A 9,499-nucleotide genomic window follows, 5' to 3' on the forward strand; every position below is an offset into this window, starting at 1 on the left:
GGCTGCACCAGGATGGCCCCACAGAGCCCTCCCCATGCAGAGAGCCCTGTGTGAGCAGACCTGACAGTGCTGCTGTGCCAAAACCCGCTGGTTTCTGGACAGAAGAGGAAAAAAAAAAAAAAAAGAAAAAAGTAATTAAGTTTTTTTTATTTTTTTCCCTTTTCCGTAGTTGACTCCACGTCCAAACTTCCTGAGAGCAGCTCCAGCCCTCCCTCCGCTTCCGACGGCCGTGCTGCGCCATCCCGGCCGGCCAGGCCAGCCCCGTGTCGGGGCCACCGCGCCCTGACCCTGCCTGCCACCGCGGCCCCGGCCAGGTGAGTGCCACTGTCCCCTGCCCGGGCCACCCCGGGGCCAGGGCTGCGTCGCACGGGTTGCACCGTCCCCTGCTGGGTGCTGTCGGAGGGGATCCGAGGGGGGACAGGGGATGAGGCGGGTCCCAAGGTGAGGACGCTGGTGAGGGGACAGCGGATGGGGCGTGGGATGGTGCTGCGACACCCCGCGGTGACCTCGGTGCTGACCCTGACTCTTCCCCCGTCCTTTTCCCTGCCCCTGACTTGCACCCGTGTCCCCCTCGCCCTCACCCAGCTCCGTCCCGAGGAAACGCGTCAGACCCCGGGCTGGACAGAGGAAGCGCCGGGACAGAGATAGTGGCTGTGGGGCGGCCCCAGCCCCGTGTCCCCCGCAGGGACAGGGTAGGGCTGTGCCCTGCTCCCCTGCACTCACCCCACAAGCTCCTCGCAGCCCCATCACCAGGGGGATGCTTCTCATCCCACCCAGGGCACTCTTAGGGACACCAGTGGGGAGAGGAGTGCCGGCTCTTGGGGTTTCTCTTGTCATTACAGCAACCTTGGGTGGGCTCTTTCCCGCGGCTGAGCCCCACAGTGAGGAGCAGATGGGACATGCCGGCACGTTTTGATGACTCCTTGCTTTTCCTGCCAGCATCTCCCCGTGGTTCCTGTTTTTCCCGGCAGTGCCGGGACCCCCCTGGTCCCCCCCACGTTGTGGAACAGGGGATGAGGCTGTGGAGGAGTGGGGCACAGGGGAGAGCTTAGGGTTCCCCTGGATCTCCCCCCTCAGCAGCGTCCATGGGAGGGAATTTTGGCAGCGGATGAGCAATTAATTCTTCACTGCCGGGAGTTGAAGGGAAATGGGGGGAAACTTTCCCACTAACAGTTTTTCCACCCAAAACCGGATGCTCTGGCCCCAAAACGCAGCGCGGACTCTGGTGAGGGGGAGGATGAACCCAGGGAGCTGCCGGGGCAGCACCTTTGGGGTGTCCTATAGCTGGAGCAGCAAGGAAGCCCCGGTAAATCCAGCTGTGCTGACCAGGAAACCTCTGTTTCCTCCTTGGCACACGGCAGTCCTGCCCTCAAACACTCATCCCGGTAAACAGCACACCCAGCACGAGGGGCTCGGGGGTCCCCAGCCCTCCCAGCCTGGCCTCCGGCTGGCGGCGCTCCCAGAGCCGCCCCGGCAGAGCTGGACCCTCTCTGGGTTGAGCAAGAAGCTGATGGATCCAGGAAACACAACTGGGAATAAACACAGAGCGGGTTGAAGTGGGGCCACGCGGCGCCGTGCCAGGGGCTGGAGGTGCCGTGCCGAGCCCCGCCCCGGCACCCTGGCACCCCCAGCTCCCACCTCTGGCAGCTCCCCCCGTTTAGGATGGGGTCTGGCAGGACAGGTCGCAGTGATGCCCTGGGGTGTCTCAGGATGCTGGGATGAGGCTGTGTGGGGCCACCCAGGCTGCTGAGCGGCCGTGCCTCAGTTTCCCCTTGGCACAGGCCAGCGCTTGGGGAGCGGCAGGGCTGGGGCTGTTTCTCTGGATGGAGGAATGCAAAGCCAGCCCTGCAGGGAGGTCGGATGTGGAGCTGGGGCCGGGGGCGGTGGGTGGGGAGCGGGAATGTGCGGAGGCCCAGGGTGAAGCTGTGGTCTCTCCGTGCAGGATGCTGCTGCGGGCCGCGGTGCTGGCGGTGCATGCCGGGCTCCTGGCTGCCCTCCGCCCTGGAGACCCCAATGTCTGCAGCTACTGGGAGAGGTAGAACTGGGGGGACAGGGGAGGGGGACGGTGACAGCGGTGGGGTCTCCTAGAACCTGCAGTCACCCCACGTTCCCCCCACCCGCAGCTTCACGGCGCCAGTGAAGGAGTCGTACACCAAACCCCACGTCGTGTCCTCCAGCGAGCCCTGTCCCGGGGGGCTGGGCCTCTCCCTGCCCTGCCCGCTGCAGAGGTGGGAGCACCCCCAGCTCCCCAGAGCCCCTCGGGGACCGCAGGGTGTCCCCAGGGCCGTGGGGGGTGGAGGGGCATGTCACACTGCAGGGGGCTCCTAAGGATGTTGGGGGCGTGGAGGGAGGGACTGAAGGGGGACTGTCCCACCCCAAGGTGTCCCCAAGGCTCATGGAGGGACAGTCCCAGCCCAGGGTGTCCCCAAGGACATTGGGAGCATGGAGGGAGGCTGTGCTCAAGGCCATGGGGGACTGAAGGGGGACTGTCGCACCCCAGGGTGTGGAAAGGACAGTGAGGGGGCTGGAGGGGGGCTGGACCCAGGGCTGAGGGAGGGGCTGGAGGGGGGCTGCCCCAAGGCCAGGGGTGCTGGGAGGGCTGTCCCAGTGCGGGGTGTCCCCAAGGCCGAGGGGAAGAGGAACACTGTCCCCCTTGGTGGCACAGGGTCGTGTACCGCACCGAGTACCGCCAGGCCATCCGCACCGACTACCGGCGGCGCTACCAGTGCTGCCAGGGCTACTACGAGAGCCGGGACTCCTGTGTCCGTGAGTGGGGCCGGGGATTGGGGGGCTGTGTCCCACCACGGGTGTCCCCAGAGCTCCCTGAGGACACCCTCTGCTTGGCCATGTCTCCCCAGCTCACTGCAGCCAGGAGTGTGTGCACGGCCGCTGCGTCGCTCCCGAGCTGTGCCAGTGCGAGCCGGGCTGGCGCGGCCCCAGCTGCTCCAGCAGTGAGGAACGGGGGAGCTGGGGAGGGCTGGGGATGGGCACCCCCTCCAGGGGTGGCAGATGGGGCAGTGGGTTTCCCTGGAGAGCTGGGCAGCCAGGGTGGGACCCCCAAGAGTTGGGATGGGGTTGGGATGGGGTACGCATGGAATGGGAATGGAGATGGGATGAAGATGGGGGTGAGCTGGGAATGGTGTTGGATGGGGAGAGAATGGGATATGCATGGGATGAGGATGGAGAATGGGATGGGTTGGAATGGGGATGGAGATTTGGACAGGTGTAGAATGGGGACAAAGAGGGGATGGGAGCAGGGATAGGATGGGCACGGATGGATGGTGGGAATGGGGTGGGGATAGAGATGGGATTGGAATGTGAATGAAGATAAAAGGAGACATCATGGAATGAACTGAGGATGAGGATGGTCTGGGGAAGATGGGATGGGATGGGGTGGGATGGGATGGGATGGGATGGGGTGGGATGGGGACAAGATGAGGACTGAATGGGGATGGATGGAGAGTTGCCAATGACATGGGATGAGATGAAGACAGGATGGGATGGGAAGTGCTGCTGGTTTCCCCCATGCAGAGTGCGACGAGCAGTCCTGGGGGCCAGACTGTGGACAGCGCTGCCAGTGCCACCATGGGGCCCCTTGTGACCCCCTGACCGGGGTCTGCTCCTGTCCCCCTGGCTTCACCGACCCCCTGTGCCGCCAGCCATGCCCACCTGGCACCTACGGGCAGGGCTGTCACCTGTCCTGCCCCTGCCACCACCAGGCCCCCTGCAACGCCTCCACTGGTGCCTGCCTCTGCCCACCGGGGCTGAGCGGCCCCCTGTGAGTAGGGACCCCTCACTCTGTGCCCTCCCCTCCTCTGCCAGCCCCAGGCAGGGTCCTGCTCACCCCTCACCCCCCACAGCTGCGAGGTGCCCTGCCCTGAGGGGATGTCCTGTATCACCCCCTGTCCCTGCCAGAACGGGGGCATCTGCCACCCCTCCAGCACCAGCACCTGCGTCTGCCCTCATGGATGGATGGTAGGTGGACTGTGCCCCCTCTGAACGTGGCCTCTGCCTCAGCTTTTCCTGCTGACCCTGGTGCTCCTTTGCAGGGGGAGATCTGCTCCATGCCGTGCCCCCCCGGACGCTTTGGGCCTGGCTGCCAGGGCGAGTGTCGCTGCCACAACGGGGGCCAGTGTGACCCCCACGGGGGGCAGTGCCAGTGTGCCCCTGGCTTCACTGGAGAGCAGTGAGGGGGGAAACCGGGCACGGGGTGGGGGAAAAGGAAAATGGGGATGGGGTCTGAGGTATTGGAGGGATGGAGGGGAGGGGGATGAGTGGGACCTGGATTGTGGGGGCACTGGGGGCTGGGAGGGGATTGGAGATACAAAGGGATGGAGAGGAGGGGAATGAGGGGCTGGGGGAATGGGGATAAAGGGGATTGGAAGGCCAAGGGGATGGGTGCAGGGAGAGGGGACACCTGGGGACAGGGCACTTTGCACTGGGGTTCCAGTGTCTGTTTAGCAGGTGGAGAAGGAGATTGGACAGGGAGGGGGAATCCAGGGACAGAGCACATGGGTACCACGGATGATAGGGGACACATGGGGATGTGGCACATGGGGACGAGGCCACCACAACCCACTGCTGCTGGGACCAGGTCTCCATGCAGGCCAGGCACCCCCAGCTTCCCCAGTCTGGCATGCAATGAGCTGGATGGCCTCAGTTTGGGGCTGGGGGGGATCCCAGGAGTCCCCTCAGCTCTCGGTGGGGCTGTGTCAGCACCTCTGCCCCCCATGCAGGTGCCAGGAGAGGTGCCCAGTGGGGCGCTACGGGCAGGACTGCCAGGAGAGCTGTGACTGTGCCAACGGGGGCCAGTGCTTCCACGTGGATGGGGGCTGCCTGTGCGAGGCCGGCTTCCAGGGCAGCCGCTGCGAGGAGCGGCACTGCCTGCCCGGCCTCTACGGCCTCCACTGCGAGAGCCGCTGCCTCTGCCACCCCCAGCACAGCCAGAGGTACGAACCACAGCCCACCCCAGCATCCCCAGCCCACCCCAGCATCCCCATCCCATCCTGGCACCCCAATTCCACCCCAGCATCCCCATCCCATCCTGGCACCCCAATTCCACCCCAGCATCCCCATCCCATCCTGGCACCCCAATTCCACCCCAACATCCCCAGCCCACCCCAGCATCCTCATCCCATCCTGGCGCCCCAATTGCACCCCAGCATCCCCAGCCCACCCCAGCATCCCCATCCCATCCTGGCACCCCAATTCCACCCCAGCATCCCCATCCCACCCCAGCATCCCCAGCCCATCCTGGCACCCCAATTCCACCCCAGCATCTCCATCCCACCTCAACATCCCCATTGCACCTCAGCATCCCCAGCCCACCCCAACATCCCCATCCCATCCTGGCACCCAAATTCCACCCCAGCTCCCCTATCCCACCCATTTCCTCCCACCAACCTCGCCTCTCCGACCATCCTCATGTTCTCCCATCATCCTCACCTCTCCCACCATCCCCACCTCTCTCTGCACCAATCCATCCTCCCCTCCTTCCTTCCCCACCGCAGTGCCCCCCTGCCCCCTCACCCAGCCAAGTACTGGCTGCATGGTGAGGAACATTTAATCCCCACCTGGGGCAGGTGCTTTGTGCTCCTCTGTTTGCAAAGCCCCTTCCCAGCACAGCCAGTGCCCCACACTGGGAGCACTGGGGTTCTGAGCGTGCACCCCCAGCTGTCACCCGATGCTCGGGGAGTGCGTTTGCCTCCCTGGCTGGGCCGGGCTCTACTGCAATGAGAGCTGCCCCCCTGGCTCCTTCGGGCCCGGGTGCCTGCACAGCTGCCTCTGCCTCCATGGGGGGGTCTGTGATGGCACTACTGGCCACTGCCACTGCCCCCCTGGCTACACGGTGAGGGGCTTGGGCAGAGGGGAGGGCTGGGCAGTGCTGGAGGGGTGCTGGGGGCTCTGGAGGGTTCTGGGGGGAATGGAGATGTCTGGATGGTTTGGTGGCTGGGCAAACATGGGGTCTGGGCATCCCTGGGGTAAACAAGGGAGTCTGGTCATCCTCAGGGGTCTGGTTATCTCTGAGGGCAGTTTCAGGGTCTGGGCATCCTTTGTGGGGACAGAGTGGGCATGTTTAGGGGGCAACTTGGGGATCTGGGCAACCCTGGGGATAGCTTGGGGTTCCTGTGGGAGAATGGGGGTTTTGGGGCTGTCCACTTTCCCAACAGCACCAGGTTACCAAGAGAAGGTGGGTGGTCCCCAGACACGTGGGTCCTTTCCTCAGCCCTGGGCAGGGGTCCTGTCTGTCCTGAATTCTTGGTCCCCACACCCAGGATGAGCACTGCTCCTCCCTGTGTCCCTCCAACACCTTTGGGATGAACTGCTCAGGGCGCTGCTCCTGCCAGCACGCCCTCGCCTGCTCCCCGCTCGACGGCTCCTGCTTCTGCAAGGAAGGTGGGTGCACACCAGGGTCTGGGGGGGTCCCTGTCCCCACCCCAGCACCCACCCCACTGTCCCCTCATCCCACAGGCTGGCATGGACCTGACTGCTCAATGCCGTGTCTTGCTGGTTCTTGGGGTCCCAGCTGCAACCGGAGCTGTGACTGTGCCCATGGGGCATCCTGTGACCCCCAGAGCGGGACTTGCCACTGCCCCCCGGGCTGGCAGGGCCCTCAGTGCCTGCAGCCCTGCCCGGTGAGTCCTTCTGGCTGTGCTGGTGCTGCTGGCACTGGGGTTTGGTGCCACCACCCTGTGCTGACTGCCCAGCCTGTCCCCGTGCTCCAGAACGGGACATTTGGGGCAGGCTGTGCGGAGCACTGTGTCTGCGCCCACGCTGATGGCTGTGACCCAGTGACAGGAGAGTGCCACTGCCTGCCTGGCTGGACAGGTAAAGGGGGCACCAGGCGTTGGGAGGAGCCCACTGTGCCCTCAGCCACAGCCTTCATCCCTCACCGTCCCCGCAGGGCCGCAGTGCAAGCAGGGCTGTCCCCACGGCTCCTGGGGCCGGGGCTGCCTCATGTCCTGCTCCTGCCGCAACGGAGCCTCCTGCTCCCCCCAGGACGGATCCTGCACTTGTGCCCCGGGGTACCGCGGCCCCAGCTGCCAGCGCCGTGAGTGAACACCCCCCAAAACTCCAGGCTGCTCCCAGCCTGGTCCTTAAGGCCTGAGCTGAAGCCAGGCTCGTTCCTGTCCCCACAGCCTGTCCCGCTGGCCGCTATGGCAAACGCTGCTCGCTGAGCTGCTCCTGTGCCAATGGATCCTCCTGTAACCCCACCAACGGCTCCTGCCTCTGCAGCCCCGGCTGGCGGGGCCCCCGCTGCTCCCAGCGTGAGTGGGGGGCAGGGGGCAGGGGGAGCAAGGTGCCCTCGATTCACATGAGGGGTCTGGAGGGAGCAAGAGGGAACTGCCCATGGCCGCCTGGGTGACTCCTGTGCACAGCACGGAGCCATCGAGGCCCCTGTGGACGCCCATGGTCCTTGTGGCTGAATGGAATTAGCCATGGAGCTAATGGCACTGCTGTGTCCCCAGCCTGTGCCCCTGGGACCTTTGGGCTCCAGTGTGAGCAGCTCTGCCACTGTCCCCACAACGCCACCTGCGACCCCACCAATGGCACGTGTCCCTGTGCCCCAGGCACGACCGGGCCCCGCTGTGAGGCTGGTGAGTGGGGGCAGAGCGGGGGCTCCCCGGGTTCCCTCTCCCACCCTAGGGACTGACACTCCTCCCCACCCCACAGGGAATCCCGACGTGCCCTACACCATCGAGCCAGCCCCCCCTGCAGCCTACAGCCCCCTGGGCATGGTGCTGAGCCTGGTGGCCCTGGTGGTATTGCTGGTGGCTGTGGTGGTCACAGCCCTGTGCTACCATCGCTGGCAGAAGGGGAAGCAGCGGCAGCACCTGGCTGTGGCCTACAGAGCAGCAGGACAGACGGACACCTCTGACTACATGGTGCCAGGTCAGCCCGGCGTGGTGCAGGTGTGGCCCCAGCCCCGGTGGCCCTCTGGCACCAGGCTGACTGCTGTCCCTCCAGATGTTCCCCCAAGCCACCATGCGCACTACTACTCCAACCCCAGCTACCACACCCTGTCCCAGTGCCCTCTGCCCGCCCCCGGCCCCCAGGACAGAGCCAGCTCCCTCAAGGTACGGCAGGGTGTGGCACAGGACAGCACAGTGCTGCATGGGGCAGCACAGCACCACTGCCATGATCTTCGAGGTCAACCTGCCCCCTTTTTGGGCTCCAGGTACCTGGCACCCAGCTGTTCCCCAGCATGGAGAGACCCTACAGCTCTGAAGGCAATGCCACGCTGCCTCCTGACTGGAAACACCTCGGGGCATCAGCCCTGGGCCCCAGGGGTAAGGAGGAGGGGGAAGGCAGCTCTGGTGTGGATCTTGGCCAGAGTGGGGTGGGCACCTGAGTCCCTTCTCTGCTCAGGATCCCCTGGGAGGGGGCTGGGATGGGGTAGGTGGAGAATTTTCATGCTGGGAGGGAAGATGAAGCAGAGGGGACTCCAAACCTCCTCCCTTTACAGGCAGGCAGATGGACCGGAGCTACACCTACAGCCATGGCCTGAGGAAGTGTGAGAGCAAAGGTAGGAATGGGATGGAGAGGAGAGGGAAGAGACAGAGTATGGGGAAAGGATGGAGATGGGGTAGGGAAGGGATTGGGAAGGGATGGGATGGGATGGGGAAGTGAATTGGCTGGGATGTGGAAGGGACAGGAATGGGCTGGGCAGGGATGGGGAAGAGATGGTGCTGGGATGGGGAAAAGGCAGGAGTGGTTTGGGGATGGGTTGGAACAGGACTGGATTAGGGTGGGGATGGGGAAGGGACAGGGATGGGATAGGAAAGGGGTGGAGCTGGGACTTGCCTGAGACACAGCTGGACACAGCTGCTCCTTCTCCCCTGTGCTTCCTGCTATGGGGGGGATCCCCAACTTCTTCTCCCTCAGAGCACCCCTGGGAGGGGCTGGGGGCCAGCACCAGCTCCCTGGCCAGCGAGAACCCCTACGCCACCATCAAGGAGCTGCCCCCTGCTGTCACCAAGGCCCACGAGGGCAGCTACATGGAGATGAAATCCCCTGTCCAGAGGGAGATGTCCTACGCTGAGATTGGGCTCCTTGAGGAGCCACCACAAGAGGGTAGGTGGGATCCCCTGGGCCTGGTGGCAGTGGGGACACAAGCCCAGTGGGGAGGAAACAGCCTCAGTGACAGGGGCTGCACAGCTCTGGGAGGGGGTTATGACCCTGGTGTGACACAGGGACATTGGTGATGGGGCTCCATGACCCTGGAGGGAACGTGTCCCCTTGCACCCTTCTTTTGTCCCCACAGAGAGTTGTCCTGAAGGGCCCCCCCACAGAGAGCCCCCCAGCCACTACGACTCCCCCAAGAACAGCCACATCCCCAGTCACTATGACGTGCCACCTGTCCGCCACTACCCGCCGTCCCCACCAGTGCGCAGGAAGGACCGCTGAGGGACCAGCCACGATGGGACAGAGGCTCCTGAGGGGACTGGAGCATCCTGGGACTGTTGCTGTCCCTGAGAAGGGGCCTGCAGGTGGTGAA

The 9,499-nt window shown here is 64.8% G+C and overlaps 1 protein-coding gene across 1 annotated transcript; it reads left to right on the top strand.

Annotated features, from left to right (window-relative positions):
* Positions 1-266: 266 nt before the first annotated feature.
* PEAR1 (platelet endothelial aggregation receptor 1) lies at positions 267-9,499 on the top strand. The gene is made up of 22 exons (XM_033082836.1): positions 267-314; positions 1,943-2,035; positions 2,124-2,228; positions 2,666-2,766; positions 2,859-2,951; positions 3,532-3,778; positions 3,861-3,975; positions 4,050-4,186; positions 4,737-4,949; positions 5,674-5,848; positions 6,276-6,396; positions 6,472-6,635; positions 6,726-6,828; positions 6,905-7,051; positions 7,140-7,268; positions 7,470-7,598; positions 7,675-7,893; positions 7,969-8,078; positions 8,180-8,291; positions 8,468-8,527; positions 8,887-9,075; positions 9,266-9,499. The coding sequence occupies exons 2-22, from the start codon at positions 1,944-1,946 to the stop codon at positions 9,406-9,408; spliced, it is 2,904 nt and encodes a 967-aa protein (XP_032938727.1). The 5' UTR covers positions 267-314; position 1,943; the 3' UTR covers positions 9,409-9,499.

This window comes from Catharus ustulatus, chromosome 30 (genome assembly GCF_009819885.2).
Source record: "Catharus ustulatus isolate bCatUst1 chromosome 30, bCatUst1.pri.v2, whole genome shotgun sequence".
Taxonomy (NCBI): Eukaryota; Metazoa; Chordata; class Aves; order Passeriformes; family Turdidae; genus Catharus; species Catharus ustulatus.

Bases quoted from the DNA above. Each gene is read 5' to 3' on its own strand.
- PEAR1 (XM_033082836.1), top strand. From the start codon at position 1,944: ATGCTGCTGCGGGCCGCGGTGCTGGCGGTGCATGCCGGGCTCCTGGCT. The intron at 7,269-7,469 runs GTGAGTGGGGGG...CTGTGTCCCCAG, and splicing joins GGGCCCCCGCTGCTCCCAGC to CCTGTGCCCCTGGGACCTTT. The intron at 8,079-8,179 runs GTACGGCAGGGT...TTTGGGCTCCAG, and splicing joins ACAGAGCCAGCTCCCTCAAG to GTACCTGGCACCCAGCTGTT.